Source organism: Gavia stellata, chromosome 24 (genome assembly GCF_030936135.1).
Source record: "Gavia stellata isolate bGavSte3 chromosome 24, bGavSte3.hap2, whole genome shotgun sequence".
NCBI lineage: Eukaryota > Metazoa > Chordata > Aves > Gaviiformes > Gaviidae > Gavia > Gavia stellata.
Window position 1 is genome coordinate 4,626,503 of NC_082617.1, and position 23,717 is coordinate 4,650,219.

At 53.3% G+C, this 23,717-nt stretch overlaps 2 protein-coding genes across 2 annotated transcripts in view; one reads left to right on the forward strand and one right to left on the reverse strand.

The window, feature by feature from the left end:
- ASTN2 (astrotactin 2) overlaps positions 1-23,717 on the reverse strand; it is a 362,612-nt gene that overhangs the window by 110,119 nt on the left and 228,776 nt on the right. The window contains exons 14-16 of the mRNA XM_059828642.1: positions 21,309-21,433; positions 20,769-20,873; positions 19,028-19,207 (exon numbers count right to left, since the gene is read on the reverse strand). Of these exons, the coding sequence (XP_059684625.1) occupies positions 19,028-19,207; positions 20,769-20,873; positions 21,309-21,433 (410 nt within the window). The remainder of the gene's footprint in view (positions 1-19,027; positions 19,208-20,768; positions 20,874-21,308; positions 21,434-23,717) is intronic.
- TRIM32 (tripartite motif containing 32) lies at positions 5,203-11,022 on the forward strand. Its single transcript, XM_059828643.1, is given in 4 exon segments — positions 5,203-5,213; positions 7,175-7,307; positions 8,143-8,195; positions 8,197-11,022. Coding segments are annotated over 3 exon segments (2,037 nt in total). The 5' UTR covers positions 5,203-5,213; positions 7,175-7,285; the 3' UTR covers positions 10,159-11,022.

The window sequence follows — 23,717 nt, forward strand, 5'->3', positions numbered from 1 at the left end:
CTTCTGGCAGGAGGATGAGGCTTGGCTGCAGGGGCTGCAGCGCAGCAGCAGCAGCGAGGATAGAGGGATTCCTTATCAGCCCTTGCATCTGAACACGCTTTCGCTAACGCTGCTGGCGACTCAGTTGAATCCTGGCAACATCTGTTTGGAAGCACAGCGCCGCGGATGTGGTTAGACGCATCAACGGCAACTTGTGGGAGTTATTAGTTTGTTTGTTTGTCTGAAATATGTATTTAAAAAAAACCAACAACACAACAAAACAAATAAAATAACAGCCTTCCGCTAAGCGTCAAGCCTTGCGTAAGAACGGGAGGATGAGCAGCGCAGGGCGTGCAGAGGTACCGCTCGCCTGTTGGGGTGCCTGGCTCTGGTCTCTGTGCTCCACCAGAATTTAATAACCCCACAGCACGAGGTGACTGCCTGCATAGCGCACAGGGGTCCCTGCCTGGGATGCAGCAGTTGCAGATGTGGAGAAACGCTTCCAGCATTACCAGCAGCACCTCCTAGTGCTTGGACAAGAAGGAAGCATGGTAACACCAGTACTATAACAATAACAAAAACATAATACCTAATTCTTTTGTATTGGAGTGCTGTTTGGTCTCAAGAGCTCCCAGGAGACGATGGTTTTGCTAGTGGTCCAGCATTTTATACAGTGCCTCTTCCAAAAGATCCCAAGTCATTCCAAAATTGGGAATCACTCCACTTACCACAAGAATGCAGCCACATCAGGGGTAGGATGTGGTAGCTCTTCAACAGCAGAAATGCTTGGAACAAAGAGAGGAGAAGGCTCTCCAGCTGAAGCTGTAGAGGGAACATCAGGAACAGACCCAGGTAGGGATTCCTCCAGGCTCAGCAGGTTAACCCCGCCGACACCGATAGGCTGCTCAGCTGGGCCTGATTTAGGACCTGGGTTTTGCATTTCATGCAAAGAAGAGGTAATTCTGGTCCGCCTCCTCTTTACACCACCCTCCGGCTAGACAAACCTAGTGCCACCACGGGCAGGGCAGTGGGGATTTACAGCCAATACTCATCCACTGGCACAGGCTGCCCGTTTATTACCTGGTGGAATAATACCCCGTTTGTTGGCAAATCCATCGAAAGGGAGTTAGAAAGAAAATCAATAGATGTGTTTACCTGGGAATTTCTCTTGCAGTGAGATATTGTCAGTGCAGTAACCACCAGGTCTATGAAGAGGCTGGACAGGTTTAATGCTGCCTGCTATTAGTGATGGGCAAACACTGCTCAGGGCTGCGAATAAGGTGTGAGCGCAATGTCCGGGGGAGCCAGCAGTGCTCCTCTGTCACACGCATCCACGTGTGCAAGAAGCGTGCTGCCAGCCCCTGCCACTGCCCAGGAAATGCCGTACCAGCAGCAGGTCAGTCTGGCTGTGCCGAACTGCCAAGCAGCCCACAACGCCCGAGTCCCCGGGGTTCATGCGCTGGCTGGGGCAAGGGAGGGCTCATCTAGGAACCACTACCCATCTTTTGGGGAATGCAGCCATCCGTGGCATGGCATCCCGCGTGGGAAGCCTGGGTGACAGCGTGACTACAGCCTGTCCGGGAAGGACGCATCACGCCAGTGCAGACCCCAGCAGCGGGCGCGCTGGGGCTCGCAAGGAACCGCGCGCCCGTGGGACACCTCCACCGAGCCCCGTGGGGCAGCTGGTGGGGTGCGTGGGGCCCTGCCACGGCCTGGCTGCGGGGCAGTTGTGGCCACGGCGGTCCGTGAGGACCTGCTGCCCTCTCGTGGCATCGCGGGAGGATGGCTCTTGGGCTGGAGATCCCGCCACCGCTCACTCTGCCACTGCCACCCCACAGCCCCTCTGCGGGGACCTCCAGGGCCTCATCCTTCGGGGAGCCCGATGCCTCGGGAAGATGAGTCTGGCAACCCAAATGCGCAACATCCCTGAGTGCCAACATGAGATAATCTCCTGAATGTCATGGTTTGTGACCCCTTTTCTCCCCCCATTGTATCAGGAGAGCCCCACGCTGCCAGCTGCCTGCCTGCCTCTGCACCCCCGGCAGCCCCCCGCTGCATGCTCTGACCGCTGCTCCCCGCCAATTAACCTAACGCAATTAAACACAGAACCCTGCGGACTCTGTGCCCCGATACCCAACCGCAAGGAGTGGGCAGAGAGCCGCACCACCGTGCTTGTGGCTCAGCAGCACGCGTGACCCCCACCTGCCCACTGGAGCCCCTCTGCCCTGCGGCTGATCCCAAAGGTACTGGCTGGGAGAAATCCGGATGCAGACCCTCTCCTCTGCCTGCAGGTCAGCTGAGCAGCCTCTGCAGTAACCTCAGCTTCAGAGGAGACATTTACAGACTTGCAAGCCTGTGGTATTAAGAAAAAAAGCCAGGAGAGCTTTTAGAGACCACTGACAAACCTCTAGAAAAGGAGACGGTGCAGGCATCACTGGTGAGCTCGCCTTATCAAAGGAACTGGCTCTGCAGAGCCCTGCACAGTCCCCACTGCCACCCCGCTGCCTGTGCTGGCTCCCAGGAAGAGCAACCGAAGCCCTGCCCTGCTCATCCGACCCCTGGCAGCATCTCACTGCTCACCCCCCTGCCTCCGAGCCGCTACAGCCCTGCAAGGACAGCTCCATGACGTCCCAAACCGCTGCTGCCACCCACCACGGGCTGCTGTGTGAGACCCACATCGGCAGCTGGCTCCCTCCCTGCTCCAACGCACCTGCATGCCCATTTCCCATGGGATGTCCAAGATCTACCAAGCCGTGCCGGCTGGATGGCCGTCAGCATGGGGCAGCCCCTTGGGACACGACACTCTGCCAGGGGGTCGGGGTTCACAGCCTCCCCATCCTTCCTTGTCGTGACACAGGGTCCCCATAGTCCGACATGCTGGGTAACATCATCTACTCATTGTTATCACCTCTAACCAAACCCAGAGGGTCCTTTGTGTTCTCCCCAGGATGCATTAAAAGCTTATTTTCTTCTTCCTACCATTATTTTTCCCTCATACTGCTCATTTTCAGGTGTGCTCTCACAAAAACTGCCAGACCACCCTGGTTCAATGCTAATGTCCACTTTTATTCACTGGAAAATACATCAGGGGCTGAAAAAGCATCTCCCTGCTGATGCCAGGAGCCGGGAGTGAACCCCGTGTCCCCTCCCTGGGCACAGCAACACCCCCAGGGAACCGCTGGTGCCCGCGGGGTCCTGCTGAGGTTTGCTGCTCAGGGCCTGAAGCACAGCATGAAACAGGAGACTGTAAATCTCACTCATTTTCTTTTGCAACCCTGGTCAGGCTTAGCATCCGCTCTCTCTGCCTTTCAGTGCATGCGCTGCCTAGGTTGCTGATCCCCGCTGCTCCTGATCGCTGGTTGGGCGTAGATCCCTTCCAACTGAACTGAACTGTTCTATTCTATTCTAAATAGAAAAAAGTAGAAAAAATACCAAAAACAGAAGGTGGCAAGAATTGCTGCATTATGCTAGTGCTTTCCTCAGTGCTGGTTGGTAGCTGCTGGAGGGGGTGAGCAAGCAACACTGGAAACGTGCCGCAGCTTTCACTGAAAGGTCTGGGCACGGCCCCACAGCTGCTGGCATGGCGCCGTCTGTGCCGCACTCCCGCCCGGGCATGCAGGCAGAGAGGCCACAGGCAGGGTTTACGGGAAATGGTTAAACTGAGGGCTCGCCTCCTCCCCAGGCAGCAAATTCCCCCGAGCCTCCAGACCTCCAACTGCACATCAGCCTGCAAGCAGGGCTGACTGCGGGATACTGCCTGGATGCCGCTGCAACCAGCAGTGATCCCAGCGGCACCGGAGCCGCGGCACTGCTGGTGTGTGAAGGATGTGGTTCCCCTGGACCTGCCCACCCAGGCCTGGGCTTCTCCCTGCTCCCACAGAGGAAGCCCCAAGCCCTGACATTTCCTGATCTGCTGTGCAGCCCCATGGGGTCCCAGTAAAACCAGTCTCTCCGCCATCTGTAAAGCCATCTAACGATGGGCGAGCGAAGGCTGAGCTGGAAGAGGACTGGCATTACTGACAGCCGTTACAGCAGCACGACCCTGAGAAACACCAGGGCAGAGCAGAGCCACAGTCCAGTGGCAAAACCCCTGCCTCCGGCTACTGCTGCCAGCCCGCAGGCAGCGTGAGAGCCCGTCTGACAGGCGGAGAGGTCAGAAATAAAGGCGGGAGGGACGAGGAGGAGGAGGGAAGAGGCAAGAGGGAAATGGCTGATTCTATGATTAATGACTCCAGTCATTAGCCCTGCGAGGGTATAATGGAGATGCCATCCTTTGCTACCTCCCAGGCGTGAGCAGAGGAGTCGAATGACTGGGCAATGCAAGCTCTCCTCTGATCCAGGGCAAACCCTGTAACTGCTCAATTCCCCACGGATTATTTCCTGCCTGCGCCACGGCAGCTGCACCGACCGTTTGACACCAGTGCAGAATCAGGGCCACTATGGGAACGGAATTAGTATCAACCAGGATGTGCCCTGAGCAAGTCCTTACATAAGCAACTGCAGCTGCCTATCCACTCACTGACGATATTTATGCGCATCACCCAATCAACTGATTACATTTGCTATTCTCTACCTAAAAATAGTCCTTTTTTGTCCTGGGAGTGCACGGGCTGCTCCAACGCAGTTTAGGAAACGGACCAGGAAAGCCGGATTTTCAATAGGCCATACAGAACCCGAGACACGCGCAGGGACCCTCAGAGGGCAGGGAGGGGGAAGGGAGGGGGCTGCTCCGGCAGCAGTACTGGCTGATGGGGGAACGGGCACGGACCCACCTGCGTGTGACAAAACTGCATGTAATAAACAACAAAAGATAAAGAAACGTGTTTCTGTTTCCTTTTAACTTTCCTCGATAGAAACAGCTACAGCACAAGCGCGGAGGCGGGAGCCTGGCCGACCTGGCTGCTCCCTGGGCGGCCATCTCCCCGCTCCAGCCCCCAGCGGGGGCAGGCCCGGGACCGGCTTGTGGGCCCTCCGCCGGCCCTTACCGTTCTTCCCGCCCGGTGGATGGGACCCCCCCGCGGTCCCGAAGCCTCTCCTCCTCCTGCTCCTCCCCCGGCCCCGCCTCGGCCGCCGGAGCCGCTCAGCCGCCCCCAGCCCCGGTGCCTGCCCCGGCCCGAGGCCGCCTCCCGGGACTCCATCTCCCGGCATGCTCCGCGGCCCGCCGTACACGTCACGGCGGCGCGGCGGCGCGGGGCATGCCGGGGAGCGGCGCGCGTCCCGGGAGCGGCGGGCAGGTAGGGCGCACCGCGGGCCCCGCGGCGGCGGCGCCCCCTAGAGGCGGGGCGGGGGCGCGGAGCGGCGGCGGCGGGCGGGACACACCCCCCCCTCCAGCCGCGGGCCCGGGGCCCACCCCGGGGCGGCCTCGGCGGGCTGGGGAGGGGGCGGGCAGCCCCGCCTGGACCCCCGCCGGGCCGCGCCTCCGGGACACGGGCGCTGCCGGCCGGCGGGTTACGCTCTCCCCCACGCCGGTGAGAGCCCCTGGGCGGCCGCGCTGGGGCGGGTCCGCCCCGCCGAGCCCCCTCAGGCCGCGGGCGGCCCGGGCCTTGCGCGGGCACCTGCTGGAGCCCAGCGGAGGCCGGGGGGGGGGGGGCGGGAAAGGCAGGAGGGGGCTCGTCCTGCCATTAAAATGGCCGTTTGTACCGAACCGACCGTCCTGTCCGTCTGTGCGCCGTTAAACCGCGTGTCTCCCCCCCGAGAGCCCCCGGCCCGGGTGCAGGCAGCACCGTCACTCGCTTCGGTGGGCGCTGCTTCAGGCGAGAGTCGCTGCAGGCGTTTGCTCCGAGCGAAGCCCCCGAGGCCGTGTGCCGCCGTCGCTGCAATATTGTCCCGAGCGCTGCGGGAAGAGAGCCGCAACGTCAATTTTCACCGCTTTACCCTGTTATTGTAATTGGTAATCACACCAGCTATGAACGACAAGTGAACTAGTTGTCTCGCCACACCTGCTAACTACAAACCACAGAGTGGGGAGAGAAACTACAGCAGGAAAATGTTTTGAATATAAGGAAGCCAAAGTCGCATAATTTAGAGTTTTACAGCTTGCTCCTCAGCTGAGGCTTTCTCTAATACCCTGCTCTGCGTCAGAGGAACTGCCTTGGGAGGGACTGATAGGCAAGAACAACTCGCTGTTAAGGAAACTTCCATGAAGGTACGACCGAGTGCGAGGGAAAGATAAAAGTGCAGCAGTAAAAATAATTTCATGTTACTAGGGCGCATGGCGCATGCTGGCATTCCGACAAAAGGGAGCTATATATGAAAAGAACGTCGTACAAATCATCTTTCTAAAAACCGAGTGTAACTTAAAACTAAACAAAATCCCCTCTGCCATTGTTCTTTAATGAAAATACTTGTTTTAAAGGTAGTTTTTTATGTAACCCTCTGGTGTATCTGGTGTCTGTGCTGCTCCTTCATCCTTCCCCAAGCAAGTCTTTTGACATAGTTCCAAGGAAAAGAAGAATAATGGCTCTGGTATCCTGTGTTTCATTTTTAAAAATCGTTTTAAAATACAGATTTTTCATCCCTCAGAGCAAGGTTTCTGATCTACATGGCAGTGCCCAGGCTTCCGCTTCCCCAGCTGAGATATATCCTAAGAATAAAAGGGAAGTGTATTCGGTGTCAGCGGCAGCCAGCGCCTGGAGGGTCCCTGCTCCCCAGGTGCCGGGGATGTGACACACATCGTGCCACCGTCGAGCCAAGGATCAGATCCCAGCTTGGTACCTGGAGATTCTGCTACGCCACTGAATCCCTTACTGAAATGTGGACTTTAAAGGACTGTGAACTGCAGCTAATAAATTAAAATGATTTTTTTTTTCCTTCTTTCTATGAACATAAAGAACTTTTCTTCATTGCAGTTGTCTTCTTCCGGTTGAGCAAATGGTAAACTGAAATACGGTGAACCTTTCTGCCTGAAATGCTCCCAAGGATGAAGCAGGCAAGCCCAGCAGGGAAGCGAGAGTGCTGCGTGCACGCAGCCATTATTCAGAAAAAGCTGTCTGTTCACGTCCCTCTGTGACCAGCTCTTCGTTTTAAAGACTACCTACTTCTTTCTCCTCCTCTCCCCCTAGAAGAAATGTTTTCTTCCCCATTTCTTTTAATGGCTAAGCAACGCAATAGCAAAGGTATTGAAACCCAGTCTACTGAGTAATAACTTAATGATGTGAACCCTGTTCTGTTCCTTTTGAATGGATGGCTGCTTCAGCAAGGGAGCTGCTGGGATCTGCTCCCTGCTGTGAGGGATGTGAGGGTGGAGAAACCTGGATGGAAGCTGAACGGCAACCAGAGTGGTATAAAACTGAACCAGAACACAAGAATGAGATCAACGCCGCAAGACTGTGAAATAAAGAGAAATTATATGCAATTAAGCTAAGTTCAGGAACTAATAGTGAACACTTGTAGTATATATTAACGAATGTTTGCAGTTGCCTGTTAACTCCATTATTGCTAATACCTGCTAGAACGCTGCCGCGTCAAGCTGTGTTTAATTTGCATGCTGAAGCATGATGCAGCATGGCAGAGGTTAATGAAATATACTGGCTTAAAATCTTTGCTGTGTGTTTTCAGTATGTACAGTCATTCCCAGAACGAGTGAAAGCTGACAAATCATTCCTTCTAGTTTCACTTTCCGGCAAATGTATGAAACCTTGAAAATTTATTTTGGCTATCTAGAAAAGCAGAGTAAACCAACCGCATTTATTTTGTTTGTATCTGATGTCACATCTGAATGCAGGTCTCCAGAGGTGATATATTAATGTCCTAAAGCATTGCACCATCTGGTTCCTCTTTTGATGCGCAACATTTTGAATGCTTGGTTTAATCTCTCTGGGTTTCAGTAAATTATGTAAACTCGGAGGCTTGGCAGCGGGAGATGGGCACCATGAGGAGATGATTCAGTCATCAATATCTATTGGGCTTCCTTATTGCTGCCATTACACTTCTTTCAGTTCTACTTATAAATTTTGCAAGTGAATAATTCATCGCACTAGGAGCTGCAAGTTAGTTTTGGAATTTGCCCACTCTGAGATTAGCTATGACTAATTCATCCTTTCCAAACGTGGAAAAGCTAACTGGGCTTCTTTTTTCCAGGGCTGGGTGATAAATCAGAAATAAATTGCATGTATATGTAACTGCTGGTGATGACATAAATCACATTTCCTTTTTTCTTTCTAGACAGAATCGGAGCACCTTGGAATAGATGCGAGTACAAGACTTTGCACTGGCTAAAAGCTGCCTTGGAAAGCCATGGCTGCCGCCCCCCATCTCAACTCGGATGCACTCCGAGAGGTCCTGGAGTGCCCCATTTGTATGGAGTCCTTCACTGAGGAGCACCTGAGACCCAAGCTCTTACACTGTGGGCACACCATCTGCAAACAGTGCTTGGAGAAACTCCTAGCAAACAGCATTAATGGGATACGGTGCCCTTTTTGCAGCAAAATCACGCGAATCACAAGCTTAGCTCAGCTGACTGACAATCTTACTGTGCTGAAGATCATAGACACCGCTGGACTGGGGGAAGTGGTGGGTCTTCTCATGTGCAAGGTCTGTGGGAGAAGGTTGCCAAGACACTTTTGCAAGAGCTGTAGCTTGGTTTTATGTGAGCCATGCAAGGAGACATCACACATGCCCCAAGGGCATAGAGTCATTGCTATCAAAGAGGCTGCTGAAGAGCGTAGGAGGGAATTTGGGACGAGGCTTGCCAGGCTTCGGGAGCTCATGGGTGATCTGCAGAAAAGAAAAGCATCTCTGGAGGGTGTTTCGAGAGACCTGCAGTCTAGATACAAAGCAGTTCTGCAAGAATACAGCAAAGAAGAGCGCAAGATCCAGGAAGAACTGGCCAGGTCACGCAAGTTCTTCACCACCGCTTTGTCTGAAGTGGAAAAGGTAAATAATCAGGTGATGGAGGAGCAAGCTTATCTGCTGAACTTAGCAGAAGTGCAGATAATGTCTCGCTGTGACTATTTCCTTGCCAAAATAAAGCAGGGAGATATAGCTCTCTTGGAGGAGGCAGCAGATGAGGAAGAACCAGAACTGACAAACAGTCTCCCAAGGGAGCTGACTCTTCAAGAGGTTGAACTCCTTAAGGTGAGCCATGTGGGACCACTGCAGATCGGGCAGGTGGTGAAGAAACCCCGGACTGTGAACATGGAGGAATCGCTCATGGAAACTGCAGCATCCTCATCAGCATCATTTCGGGAGCCTGACTTGGTGCAAGAGGAGGCCAGCTGCACACCGAATTCCTCACCAGCCAAGCCAAGGATGCCTGAAGCAGCCACGAGCATCCAGCAGTGTCACTTCATCAAGAAGATGGGCTCCAAGGGCAGCCTGCCAGGGATGTTTAATCTCCCCGTCAGCCTACACGTCACCCTGCAAGGAGAGGTGCTTGTGGCGGACCGAGGCAATTTCCGAATCCAGGTTTTTACCCGCAAGGGCTTTCTGAAGGAGATCCGCCGGAGCCCTAGCGGAATCGATAGTTTTGTATTGAGTTTCCTTGGAGCAGACTTGCCTAATTTGACTCCCCTTTCTGTCACCATGAACTGCCACGGCCTGATAGGTGTGACTGACAGCTACGATAACTCTGTCAAGGTCTACACCATGGACGGCCATTGCGTGGCGTGTCACCGGAGCCAGCTAAGCAAGCCCTGGGGCATCGCCGCCCTGCCTTCCGGGCAGTTTGTAGTGACCGACGTGGAAGGGGGGAAACTCTGGTGTTTCACGGTGGACCGCGGTGTGGGGGTCGTGAAGTACAGTTGCTTGTGTAGCGCAGTGCGCCCAAAGTTTGTCACCTGCGATGCTGAAGGGACCATATACTTCACTCAAGGGCTGGGGCTTAACCTGGAAAACCGGCAGTATGAACACCATTTAGAGGGAGGCTTTTCAATTGGCTCCGTCGGCCCTGATGGACAGCTGGGACGCCAGATTAGCCACTTCTTCTCCGAGAATGAGGATTTCAGGTGCATTGCTGGCATGTGTGTCGATGCCAGGGGAGACCTCATTGTTGCTGACAGCAGCCGTAAAGAAATCCTGCATTTTCCTAAAGGAGGTGGCTATAATATCCTAATCCGGGAAGGGCTCACCTGTCCTGTCGGTATCGCCATTACTCCCAAAGGGCAGCTGCTGGTGCTGGACTGTTGGGATCACTGCATTAAGATCTACAGTTACCATCTGAGAAGATATTCCACCCCTTAAAGGCATGTGTCTAGGTAAAGCCCCTTTTGGCAGCAGAAATTCTTCCAGCCTCATTGCAATCTGACGGGAACCGGTGTCAAGTGTTCAGGAAGATTGTGCCGTAACCGAAGAGGGTTTGGCACAGAGGCTGTTATGTTTTGTGTTTAGAAACAAAATAGTTTACGTGGTGGTGGTGGTCTGCTTTTTCTTCTTTTTTTCTGTCAGATCCGTACAATAAAAAAGAACAAGTGTTAGGGAAAGAACCCATCTTTCTGGAGTATTGGTTCCTTGCTAAATGACTGGTCACTCCATAAACCTTCTCACCTCCTTTCGCCACATCTCCTACGCTTCCAGCTTCAACCACTGTATCTTTCTTTGTGCCATAAACTCTGACTGACTGCTCTAAATCACCGTCCTTTAGAGGACGAGAGAGGCAATCCTCTTCTTGCTGTGGTACTCGCAAGGAACTGGGTAGCAGTTGTCTGGGCAACTACTAGAGAAAGCAATTTCTGATTGCAGCACTGCATAAAACTCAATAGCCCTCTTAAACTGCGGGGAGATGGAGCTTTACTTTCAAGCTGACGAGGGAGGGTATTTCTCTCTCTTTTTCTGGTATTCGGGAGATCGCCCCTGTCGTGCCATTTGTGAACCGTGTCTGTTCAATGTGAAGTGAGTACTGTGCAGTCGTGGGAGACCGAGCTGAGACAGAAAACTGCCCTCTGATGGCAACAGGGTTTTTATTACTACTAAGAGTTCTGCTAGGTAGAAGGGGGTAAAAAGGGAGGGGGCTGGAGGAAAAAAAAACAAACCAGGGGAAACCTATGGTTGATATTTACTGTTGTTTTATTATTAAATGTATCCTGGAAACTGTCTTTGGAAGGTATGTCTGGTATCTAAAGCTTCGTGGGGGAGGAGGGAAGGGCTGGGGGAATAAGACTGGGAGATTGTAGTAAATGAGATTAAATGCAACATACTGTATGTTCACCTGCACTTCACTATTCTGCATTCCAGGCCATTACATTTAGCGATAGGTTTCCACTCCTCTGCACTTCGTATGTGCAAACTACTCACTGCTGAGATGGGGATTGGGGGGCGGGGGGGCTGTTTCGCTTTTATTTTTTTAATCCTTGGAAGCACGTCCATTGGTGCATTGCCTTTTTTCCCTTGCACAGCAAAACACTACATTCCTCAGATTTATTTTTTTTATGGCACCAGCAGGCACCAGAGTTCATGTTCATCACGGCTTTGGGCCAAATGAAGCACAAAACTGCAGCTGTGTGAACCAAGGCCCCCACAGTGCTACTCTCCTGGCTGATAAATGTGTACCCTCAGTGTGGTGCTGCTCGCCTAGAATAGTTTATTGAAGGAAAGATGCATTTAAATAGGGCACAGTGGTAGCATGTTAATCTGCCACAGATAATAGTTACACTGCAGTGCATTTATTTGTTGCTATCAACAACGTAGTTGCAAATTTGGGGGCACAACAGACAATATAAAAGCTGATTTTACGGTGGCTGCCATGCTACAGCAAATTGTTTGCTACTTTTGCTAGAACGTGTATGCAACAGGTGATTTTTTTAAGTTCCCATATACTTTCCTCTAGTGAAACAGCAAAGTAAAATAGGCTTCAGAGCCACTGCTGCTCCAGCCAGTTGTTTGGCAGTTACAGGGTTTGCAGAAGCAGCGCTGGGAGCAGATTTGGGGGGGATTTTGGTTTTTTCCTCTCCCTGTTCTGCTCAGCCGAAGCACTGAAGAGGGCCAGCACAACAACCACCCAGCTGTGAGATGGAGGTTCCCTTCCATCAGGGCAACTTTCTATTTATCTTGCTATAATTCGCTGGAAAATGCTTTCAGAGAAGGGAGGAGGAGCTAAGACGCTACTAGCATGGTAGATGGTGCTGAGAGAGCCCAAGGGAACTGAACCCCCCCTTCCCTCCTGAGCTGCTCCGTGTCTTTGCCAAGGCTACCAACTTGCACATCATTATTTACGTTCTCTGCTTCTCTTTTTGGGTGGGAGGGGGCAGACACCTAAGGTGTGTAGCAGCAATTTGGGGAGCCGATCTCATCTTGCATGGATGTTTTTGGGAGATGACTATTACTGAGCCATTCTGCTGTAATTACATTGTAACTCAAGGCATTTTTTCCAGTATTACGGTAATGGCAGTTCCTCTCCTACTGATCTCTTTTAAACATTTCTCCTATTTCTAAGAACTGCTCCAAGCAGGAAGCTACCATGGACCTGAATAATTGAAGCAATATTATCTATGATAATATGTACCTCTGTCATTTTCTGTTCCAATGGATTTATTTTTTTTTTGCAATAAACATCACGCTACTAGCAATAACATTTCCTGGAGTGCTTGAAAGGACATAAAAGCTGGTCCAGTAAACTGAGCAGTTGGTTCCCCCACCCTGTTCCTGCTTACACGGTTCAAACAAAGTGTCTGTCGTCTGTTTCTCACTCTGAGATTCAAGAAAAATAACACTACCCTGCGATGCACGGGTGGGCCAGGACACTGCGATCGGTGCCTGGGGGGTGTGTTGCCTGTGGCTCTTCTAATCTTGGCTTTCAGGCAGAAAAGAGAAAAAGAAAACCTGCTGTCCCTTGCCTAGGGTATGCACGTCCCCCGACAAAACTCGATAGTGACGGCAAGATGATTTTGCAGCGCTAGATTTCTTGCTGTGGTGCCCCCACACAATGTTGTAATCGTCTGCCAAACGAGATGAAAAGGAGTAATTAAGGGTTGTGATGAAATAGTTTGGTTTCTGCTCTTTACCTGGAGAAAGAGCCTGTCTGGTTGTACATGTGTGTTTGTTTTTTAAAGATTGTGTAATAAAGGAAAAATTGATCCAATTAAAAGCGCATTGCAAACGGCTCATTTTCTTACTAAAAACACTTCGTCTCCTCCCTTAGGTGGCAGATTGTTTTTTTACGGCCAGTGGGGGTTGGGCTGGGGAACACAATGGCTACAAGACCCCTTTTACATCATCAGGTTGCGGAGGATAAATCTGATCTCCTTGGCAGGTCTCACGGAACTTTATCTGACACTTCCCTACCCACCTCACTAGAGTTTCATACTATAATTCACGCCAATACTCCCACAAGGGCAGTATCTTACTTTTCACCGTAGCCGATACCTGATGTTTTAAAGGTCTGGTCCAAACTCAGTGGCACCAAGCGCTCAGTAAGGGGACGTGGAAGCCTGGCTGCAGGCTTCAGCACCCCTGTCCCTGCCTCATCGAGGGGCTTGCTGGCTCGGCTCTGGCCGGCTGTAGAGGTGACATATTTGCCAGGGCGGGTAGGAGGGCTGCTGTGCAGGTTCATCTATTATTCTGGATACTTTTAATACATGCTGCAAAAAATGTATTAGAAAGAGTGTATTTAGGTGGAGTCTAAGGAGAGTGAAGCAGTTGGCCATCGGCTTTCAGTACGTCAGCAGCACGTGCAGGTCCTCCCCCGGTCCTGCTACCCGGCTGGGTTTGCTGAGCTGGGTGAAGGTTTTTATCACTTGGGCTCATCTCAGATGATATGAAGCAGCTCTTTAAACAGATACGAGTTGCTGGTTTATCAAACGTATATGATCCTTGCAGAACAACTGCCATGCCGGTGCTGTTAGACTTACCCTGCCGTTTTATGAGAAGTTATGATTTCTTAGGGTAGCGGCAACTAAGCTGTGAACATTTGTTCTGGGCAGCAACCGACAGCCAGGGTTTCTAGAGGGATGAGGGGGGAGAGCCTGTTTCTTAATCAAAGGGGGCAGAGCTACAAAAGTAAAAATAAAGCCAGATGCTTCGAGTCTTTTCTATTGTGTAGCTTAAGTGATTTTTCTGGGTCATTACTCAATGCAAGGATTTAAAGTTATTTCATTTTGCACAACTAATTACTCTACTTGCCTGGCAATTTTGGATTACAATGAGCAGTGCATAAGGTCATTTAGCAGACTGAGTCACAGCACATATTTTAGTCTAAACTAAATTTCACGGCAACCAGCTAGATTGTTTTTTCCTCCTCCGAACAAAATGTCAAAATCTGAGGTTTTGAAATAAATATAATGACATAAACCGCAAGCAGTAAGAGTGTTACAAAGCTAATAGAGTGGTTTATAGGAACAGATCTCAAGGACAGGGAAATTCTATACACTTTACTTCTGACCAAGCAGGTATAAGGGAAAGCCATTATCTCCTTTAATAGATGCAAAGCTTGCCTTAAAGCTTTCTTAATGCACCTGATTGTGTCCAGGAAATGAAAACTAAAGGTTCCCATGGACTAGTTCAATCTTAATTGTGTTACAGCAGTACCAGACCTGAAGGGAGATGAATGGGAGCTTGAGAGGACAGAAGGGTTCTATAGACTGTACTTGGAAGAATATGGACTGCTATTTTAGCAGAGCTTGAGGCTGTATGCTTAAAGTGGCTTGTATTTGATGAAGATCTTTTGTCTAAACTGCTGAGTTCACCAGAAAGCATGAAAACTGTAACCTCTTAAAGGTAAATACCAACGACATGGTCCAAGAGAAGAGACGCAAGTATTGGGGGGGGCTGGTGGGCAGAAAGCCTTAGGGAATGCAGTAAGACCTGTCAGGGCAGCCCCTCCATGGACTATTTTAATGTAAGAGGTGTTACCGAGAGGGAACATCTTTCACATCTGTAGCAGCCGCTTTCAAAGCTCAGCTTGCTGAGCCCCCAACATGGCCAGGCAACCTCAGCCAAGGAAACTCTACCTAGAGATCCTAGGGAATGCAAGACAAACAAACATTTCACTCACTGCAGACCTAAAGCAACATAACAGTTGGGTAGTGAAACCCTCTGAATCTCCTCCACCCGTGCACAGCACATCCTGAACCCACCAGCACCCCTCCCCGCTCCCCAGCTGCGCATCTCCCAGGTCCTCGGTGGCAAGGGAGAGGAGCTCCCGCAAGCCTGGGTGCTCCTCCGCGGCAGCGTGCCGCCGGCACACCGTTTCTTTTTCCAACTTTTCCCAGCTGGAGAACAGAAGTCTCCCACACTAAGGCTCAGCTAGTCTGCGGCACGTGAAGGAAAAGAGTTGTCACTCAAATGCTTGACAAGACGAGACCCTCCGCATTACTGCTGATAACGTCTCCATTTTCTTTAAGTGCCTGTGCACTTACAGACATTTGTTCTGCATTTTGTGTATCGCAGTGGGAATGAGCAAGCTGGAACAGCTCTTGGGGAAATCCCACCAGGGCTGTCAGATTTTGCTATCAGAGCAGCTCTTCCCTTTCCCTAACCAAGCTCTCCTCCTCCTCCTCCTCGTCCAGCCAGATCCAGGGGCCACAGAGAAACCAGGTCTCTGATAAACCTTTAGCAGGGACTGAAGCGGTCCCTGGCAGGTGCCTGTGCTGGATGGAGGGATCACTCTCTTTCCTCCTGTACGTTTTGTGAGCATCTTTGTGGTGGGTTGACCCCCAACCACTACCTCCAGTTTTATCGCTGAGCATAGCATTATATGGAGTGGAATAGCCCAGTTTGGGTCTGCTGTCCCAGCTGTGTCCCCTCCCAACCTCTTGCCCAGCCCAGCCTATTCACCACAGGGACAGAGTGGGAAAGAGAGGAAGCCTGGATGCTGTGCAAGCCCTGCTCAGCAGCAGCCAAAATTCTGGGGTGTTATCAACACTGGTGTAGCCACAAATCCAAAGCACAGCACCACAGGGGCTGCGACGGAGCCAGTTCACTCCATCCCGGCCAGACCCAGCACATTCTTACACGCAACAGGAGGTGGCCAGGGGCGTCACATTTGCCCCAGCTGCCAAATGAAGATGCTCACACAATCGGTGCGAACTTAATGAGGTGCCATCAGCATTAAATGCTGGCTTCGACGGGGGAGAAAATGGATGCAGGCTCTCGTGGCACAGATCAATGGCCAGGTCGATCTCAAGGTCCCTGCTCAGAGGCCACTCTGATGAATTAAAGCACTGCTTGGCTCCATAGAACCAGAGCCAGCAGCCCAGAAAACGGGCTTTTAATCACTCTGCATGAAATAAAATTGGGGTTTGGTTTGGTTTGCTCACGAGCTAACACAGTTCCTAGTGGGGGAGCCCGGGGGATGTTTTCATGTCTGTCCTGAAAGGAGCACGGTGCTTGGTGTGCCGCAGCCACGCAGGCGGGCAGCCGTGCCTCTCTGCCGCTCTCGTTTGCCGGATTCACTCCTGCAAATCCTTAGGAACAAGGGTGGGCAGCTCCCTCTCCTCGCCTCCCCCCAGCACACACTTTATCTACTTGCAGGAGGAAGGAGAACATTTTACATTTCTACAGGCAGAGCAGCCTGCGAACGCCGCCGGTGCCTGCAGCCCACCCGTCCCGGCAGGGCGGTGGGTCTGGGCAGCAAGAAGGCACCAACTTTCTGCTGTCCCCAGCGAGAGCCGGATGGCTTTCTCCTCCGTTTGGCTGAAGGAAGCGCTCTGCAGACACCGACCCACGTCACGGGCTGCTGTGCCGGCTGCGAGCGCGGCGTTCGGGCTGCTCCAGCCTCGGCAGAGAGCCAGCGCCTGGCCCGGCGCTTTACAAGGAGTCCGGCTGCCAGCGGCGCGGTCTCTTGTTCGAGACCATGTTTTCAATTAGGGCTCGACGCGCAGATTGTGCGCTTTATTGGCGGAGGCCTCCTCCTGAGGCCTGCCGATTGATTTAGGAAGTTGATTAAAATATTAAAATAATTTTGTGTGATGCTGCAAACACGCCGCAATGTGCATTTTTATCATATTTGGTGCTGTTCCAATTAGCTCGAGACTCTCCTCTCCCCCTCCTCTTCTGACCTGCTTTGTTCGCTAACAAATTACAGTTATCCTGGCCTTATTTTTGTATTTATTAGAGATGATGCATATGTGCGCTCTCTGAGCAGTTCGGAAACGGGCTGGCTAGCAGCGGGGAGCCTGTCGGGCCAGAGCTGTTTCCGAGTGGAGAAGGCATCCAGAACTGTCTAGCTGGAGCTATTTATTCAGATCCTCCTTATGTCACTGGCAAAATGAGGGTAAATCAGCGCAGAAGCTGGGAATAAAATCCATCTACCATAAACAGCAAGCTCGTTCTCTTAGCTGAGGTTTCTCCAGGAGAGAGCCCTGCGGTTCCTGTGACACCTTCTTCTCTGTCCCCAGAGCCCATCTCTCCTGGTATCAGCAAGGGCCCTGAACATCCTCGCCGGCCTTCCAAGAGCATTTTTTGGCCGTCAAAGAGCTAAGTACAACACCGGTCCCCTCTGCAGTACCGATAGCCCCAAAGTTCAACCTCACCAACCCCACCAGCTACCGAAGCCACAGGCGAAGCCACACACGAAGAACAAGGTCGGAGCCAGCAGCTGGTGTCTAAATGCCTCATGGTCAGAAATAAAATGCTTATGTTCAGGTGTTACGTGCAAAACCCCCGGGGGATCCCTGGGGTCCATGAGTGCTTTGGTGCTTCACGGGCGGTGGGGAAGGATGCTCCAGATGCCCCCAGCACACTGGGGCAGCCCTGTGAGCGGCACGGGGCAGGCACGGCTCCAGGGGCGCGGGCGGGAGCCGGGTGGGGAGCGAGGGAGCCCGCCCCGGCCAGCTGCATACCATGGACTAAAAAGGAAATTATTTTGTCAGCGAGGCACTGCTCGCCTTCAGGCCCTGTGCCACCGCGGGGCTTTGCGGTTCAGCCCTGGGAACCACCGCTGCCTCCGGCCGGGGAGAAGGAGGGGGCTCAGAAACAGGAGACATTTCACCACTGGATCAAGTGTTGCTATTGGTCATCTCCCCTCTGGTCCCAGCACCGTGAAACAGCGGCGATGCTCACGCTGGGCTCAGACTGCAGCATCCGCCTCTTGTTCCCACCCGGCATCTCTGGAGAAACCCTGCGTCTGCAGTGGCGGCGCTGGGACCATGGAGTCACTCCAGGTCTGCTCCCCACCAACACGTTTGCCCGGGGATTGCAGGGAGCGCGCCCGAATGATTAATAACATCGCGAGTACGTAAACAACAGACCTCCGCGACGCTTTCTCCTGCTAAACAGGGGCATTGCTATGGCAAACTTAATTTATCACTATTTAAAACCCAAGCAAACGAGTACAGGGTGTTATAAATACGCTTACAAGACGAGCTGCACTGGGAAGACAGAGGAAAAAAATGAGCAGAAAGCGACGGAGGTGGCGGGCGGGAGCGCACCTCCCTCCACTGGCTTCCACGAAACGAGGCCGCTGTCGGCAGCACCCGCGGGGCTGGATGCAAGTGCCTCCACGACCTCCGTTACCAACAGCCCTACGACGGGCCCTACGGAACACCACAGATGTTTTTCAACGGAAAAATTTCAGACCTGGGGAGTATCCCCAGCTCCCTAGAGGAGAGAGATGAATTGGCAAATGGAAGGCTACAGCGATAAGGGAGTTTTTATAAACATAACCTAATTGTATTACTTCAAAGTCCTGAAGTTTATTGCCCTGTTTAATGATGTGTCTCGTTATTTATGGTGTAGCACAATGAGTCTGCTATTGATTTAATACACTTCCTTAAAGACCGCCATTGTCACAAGCAATAAAACGAAGCCATTCTGAGACAGCTCAATTATGTCACATCTCCATCACCCGACCCTGAGCATCCCCGGCGTGCGGGGGCCACTGTGGCGGGGCCGGGGGCAGGTGGTGAAGTGGGTCCCCCCCAGGGAAGGACGGAGCTGGAGTGCGGCCACTGAAGGGCAGGAGCAGGCAGGACGGGTTCGCCTGGCTCAGGGACGCTGCCCGTGGACACGTGCCACCATGTCCTGCTGCTGGGCACTCAGTTTGGTACAAGTCTCCTGTCTGCGCCCGCTAACTGGCACGGTGACAGTGTATGCATGGGGAAGAGGGGGTGACGGATGGAAAACAGCATGAACAGTAACTGGCATTTGTCCCCCTGCCCGTTCCCGCCGCCCTCCTCACCTTTCTGATACTGGAGCCAGAGCTGCTGCTGGACCTTCTTGCTGGGGAAATGGATGGTGCAGCTGAACTCAGAGCCGTACAGTGCCTCCGCGATGTAGTGGGAGCCAAACTGCTGGATGAAGGAGAGCAGCTCCTCCCGGCTGCTGTCCTTGTTCAGGATCTTCAGGATGTTTGCAAAGCCTGTGGGAGGGAGGCAGGGCATCGGCAGGTTGGCCAGGCAGGGCTGCCAGCCACAGCCCCGGGGACGGAGGCCCAGAAGATCCTCTGCTCAAGACATACAAGTCCCCACATGGGTGCAAAGCGCAGTTGCTCCTCTCTTGCCTCCATGGTCTACATGATCCTTTGGAATCCACAACCTGCTATTTACCCGGGGCTGTGGCTCTGGCATCCTTCTATGATTCTTCTCCCTAAGAGGTTTCTCAAATCAATTTGTAGGGATGTACATTTGAACGCATGTGTGCACAGACACACATCTCCACACACACACAAACGCCCTCCCACCAGCTCCATCCCGTTTTGCAGGCTGCTGGGACATCATCAACGCTCTCCCCAGAGGATGCGCTTGGCCTTTGCTTTGCAGTAACCATAACCAGAGATGTTCTCCTGGTGTAATTTATTATGGATTGCACTGCAGACCATCCCCGGTGTAAATGCCCTGCGCAACCGATAACTATTTTTAGGAAAGCTGGAGACAGCCCGAGAGACAGACGGGGCTGGGTCGATGGCAGCTCCGTGGGTGCGCAAGAGTCGGGCCATCTCTTGAGCGACGCCCTGCAGCACCCATGCAGACAGCGGGGACGGCTGGCATAGGACGAGGACATGGACCCTCACTGCTCTATGGACATGAAATATCGTGGAGGCATTGGTGACTACACAGCACCTTGGCATCATTTAGAGCTGGCTGATATCATCATTTTGGTTTAGCGGTGGAACTGAAAACATACTGCAAGAAAATACGTCATAACTGTCACCAAAATAAGGTTATCTGGCTGGTTGGTTGGTTGGTTGGTTGATCGAAGAAGAAGCTGGTTTAATAAAAAGGCTAGAAGAATTCATTTTGAGCTGAACCCAAATGTTTTGTTCAGCTCTGAGCAGGTTATTTCGTTCCGGGGATGTGCAGCCTGTCTGCACTAAATCTTTTTTTTTTTCTTTCCCCATTTAAAAACAGGTTGATTTTTAAATAAAAAATGTTGTTTTGAAATGAAAAGGCAAAACATTTCAGGTTGCAACAAAATGTCTCAGCATTTCTGAAACAAAATGCGTAGCTATAAAAACATGGAAGTGAAATGTTTTGACGTTTCCAGCATCCTCCTGCCCGCCTCTTCTTCATCTGCGGCTCCCTGCTTTATATGACCCGCATTTACAAGCGCTTTCGGTCCTTTTGAAACCACATTTTTTCAAGAACTTACTGTTTGTCGTACATACACGTATACACAACCACCCCCCACGTGAATCCTCCCCGCAGTGTTGCTTTATTAGCTTGATTCTGGCTCTGACCCCAGCTCTTGGTTTGTGCAACCAAGCCACACAAAACCCCTGCCTCAGTTTCCCCCCCTGTAAAAAGGAGGAAAATCTCTCTGCCTGCCTCTGCAGCAGCGCTGGGAGTGTGAGTTACTGCCCGAGCAGAGCCTGGAGGTGGGAAATGCTGGTGACATGCTCAGCATGACTGTGCCTTCGGGCAGAAGACCACCACCCACCCACCCATGTAGACACACGTCTCCCCGCCGCTAGAAACCCTCACCTGCAGAGAGGGTGATGGAGCTGAGCTTCACCCTGTAGAGGTTGCTCCTGACCCGCCAGTGCTGCACCATGGGGTAGCCCATCGCCTCGTCGTACTTGATGTCCCCTGCAATGGAAGAGCCAGCGCTCAGCCCCTGCCGACCCGGCAGCTGTGCTCTGGGGAACGCTTAATGCTCACGCCGAGCAATTGCTTTGCTACACGCTGCAGGGGCGAGAAACAGGATGGTAGCAGGGGTGGTACCGTCCTCCAGCGGTCATGCCATGGGGTCCCCAGGGTGCTGCCAGGACCAGCACTGAGGTGGCATGCTGTGGCTGCCAGGAGCTCGCGGGGATGGAGATGCTGCCTTCCCGTGCCAGGGCGGACTCGCACAGCCCATACGCTGTTTCTACCCAAGGGTGGCAGGAGGGATGCCGTGAAGGACCCCGAGATGCTGGGGGTGCTGATGCCCCTTGGGGACCACGCTGGGGTCCAGGGTAGGAGAAGGGGCTCTTGCTGCTGCACTTGTCCTCAGCAGGGGCTGAACCCAGGGGCAGCTCGTACCGGTGAGAAGCTGGAGGTTGGGAAGGGGCTCCGAGAGGACGCCGCGGCACTGCTCCTCCACAGGCAGCGGGATCACCATGAGGCCGTCGGCCAGTTGGGGGAAGTCCTTGATGAAGTTATTCTCCCTGCAGAGAGAAAAAGACAACTGCAAAGCAACGATGCAGGCCACGGCCGGGCAGGGGGGCTGAGCTGCCCCGGTGACACGGGGACAGACGGTTCAGGAGGGCGAGGGACATCTCCTCCGAGCAGGAGACCTAACAGGGGATGGGGTTTGCAGCCCCTGCCACCAGCCGCCCCGGGCTCCGCAGCCCTCCGAGGCGATGCTTAACGAGCTCCCCAGGGACCGCAGCTCCGTTAGCTCTCCGGTGGCATGGGACTGCTCTCAGCCTGGGGACCCAGCCACTGGTTTTAGCCTGGATTTTCAAGGTGTGGAGAGGGGACAGACAGCGGCGAGGAGAGAGGAATGGCTGCTACACCCCAACGCTGCTCCTTTCCACCGCCTGCAGCATCTTCCCAGTATGGGACCGTGACCAAGCACCAGACCAAGCCCTGTTGGGGCTCCCCATCCCAGGCAGCATCATTGCCCCCACGGCTTTGCTCCTGGATGACTGGCTCTCCAAAAGGAGGAAAAGGTACATTTATAGATAGACACCAAAAAAAAAAAGCCGGCGTGTGCAGCTCATGGTGCGATCTTACCACACATGCAGGATCTTTTCTAACCTTGGCAGGTATAACATTGTCTAATAGGCCCCTAATGAATTGTTTCTAGAACAACGATACCAGGGAAATTATTTGAAATGGTGAACAGACAGGTCTCTGGGAGATGAGCCTCCCCTGGCAAGCGAAACGCCTCGCGCCTGAGCAAAAGAAACAGGAGGGGGGATTTTAAATATTGATCTTAGAGCCAAAATATAGGCCAGGAGGCTCTGCATCCTCTGGGTGTGGAGACAAAAGGGCAGCTGAGCAGAAAAAAGGGAGGTTCCTGCAAAATCAGGTCAGCCCCAGGAGCTGGGGGGAGGACCGCCTGCCCCAGCTGCATTTTTCTGAATAGATTTTCCTTTGAAGAGCTGCTGGGTTCAACCCCCTTCTCCGGTTTTACCCTGCACAGCTCGTCCCTGGGAGGGATGCTCCATCATCCCACGGTCATCTCGCAAGTGGGGACACGTTGGCCACCTCCAAGGGTCCCGCTGCGGTGAGACACTGGGCTGCTGGAGCACTTCCCCAGGGCCCTCCTGCTGGTCCAGGGTCAGGATACGGCCAGTGCAACCTGCACCAGTGACGAGCAGGAGGCCATAGCCCCCGTGCAACTGGTCTGGGGATGCTCCCAGCCCCGAGGCGGGCGAGGAGCAGTGGGATGAGCAGCTGCAGGAGGGGACACACGAGTGGGGCCAAGCACGGCTGTGCAGGCAGCCCTGCCACCAGGCAGCAGGCAGCAGCCTGCCTCCACGCTGCACCCCCATCTCAAAGCCACTGGCACCTGATTGTGTCTCAGGAGCTTCACTTTAGGCACTGCCGGAGAAAAAGTGATTTATTTGTCTGAGGGAAAAAGCCTCTCGCTCACACATGTGCTCACAAATCTCCTATTGATCACGCCAGGCACGGGATCCCTGTGGCGGAGCGGTGTTTTGCTGTTCTGAGCCCTTTGCTGTCTTAGCGATGCAAATGGGAACTGCAATTACTGCCGGAGTCGGGAGCTGTGTGGGTGGTGGGAAGCAGGGGTGGCAAAATTTGGCAAGTCCGTAGAGAACACGGGAAGGACCGTGTCGGTGTCGCTGCTGCTCTGCCTCAGCAAAAAAGGAAGAAAAGCATGAGCACCACCAAATCCCAAAGCCCCGGAGAAGCGCGATGCAGCACCGGGAAAGCGGGATGCAGCTGCGCTGAGCCCGCCTGCCACCCCGGGGCATGGGGACCGTCCCCTCCCTGACGGGTCAGCCCTGCACCCTGCACCCGAGGATGCGCACAAGAGCCAGGCGGGTCACACCAGAGGCCTGTCCAGCCCTGCATCCCACCTCCGAGAGGATCAGGAGGGGATGCCCAGGAGGACAATGACTGGCTGGTGGTACCTTCCCAAGCGCTCTCCCACTGCCTTGCACGAGGGGACAGACCTGGTGGTGCCAGAAGAGCTCAGATGCAGGGGACAGAAACACGCAGCACGGCAGACACCAGAAGACTGCGTTAACCCTACGCCCTGCACCCGAGCATAGGGCAGAGAAGATGCAAAGAAGCAGCCTCTCCTCCTCCCCCCGTGCAAACCCACCCAGGCCATCCCACCGACACCCACCCATGCCACGAGCCTGCGGACAGGCTGGCCCTGGGCACGAGCCCGGCTCATCCGGCTGGCCGGACAGCCCCGGGGGCTGGTGGTCCATGCACGGGCAGCCAAGGAGAGAGAAAAGCTGGAGGAGATGC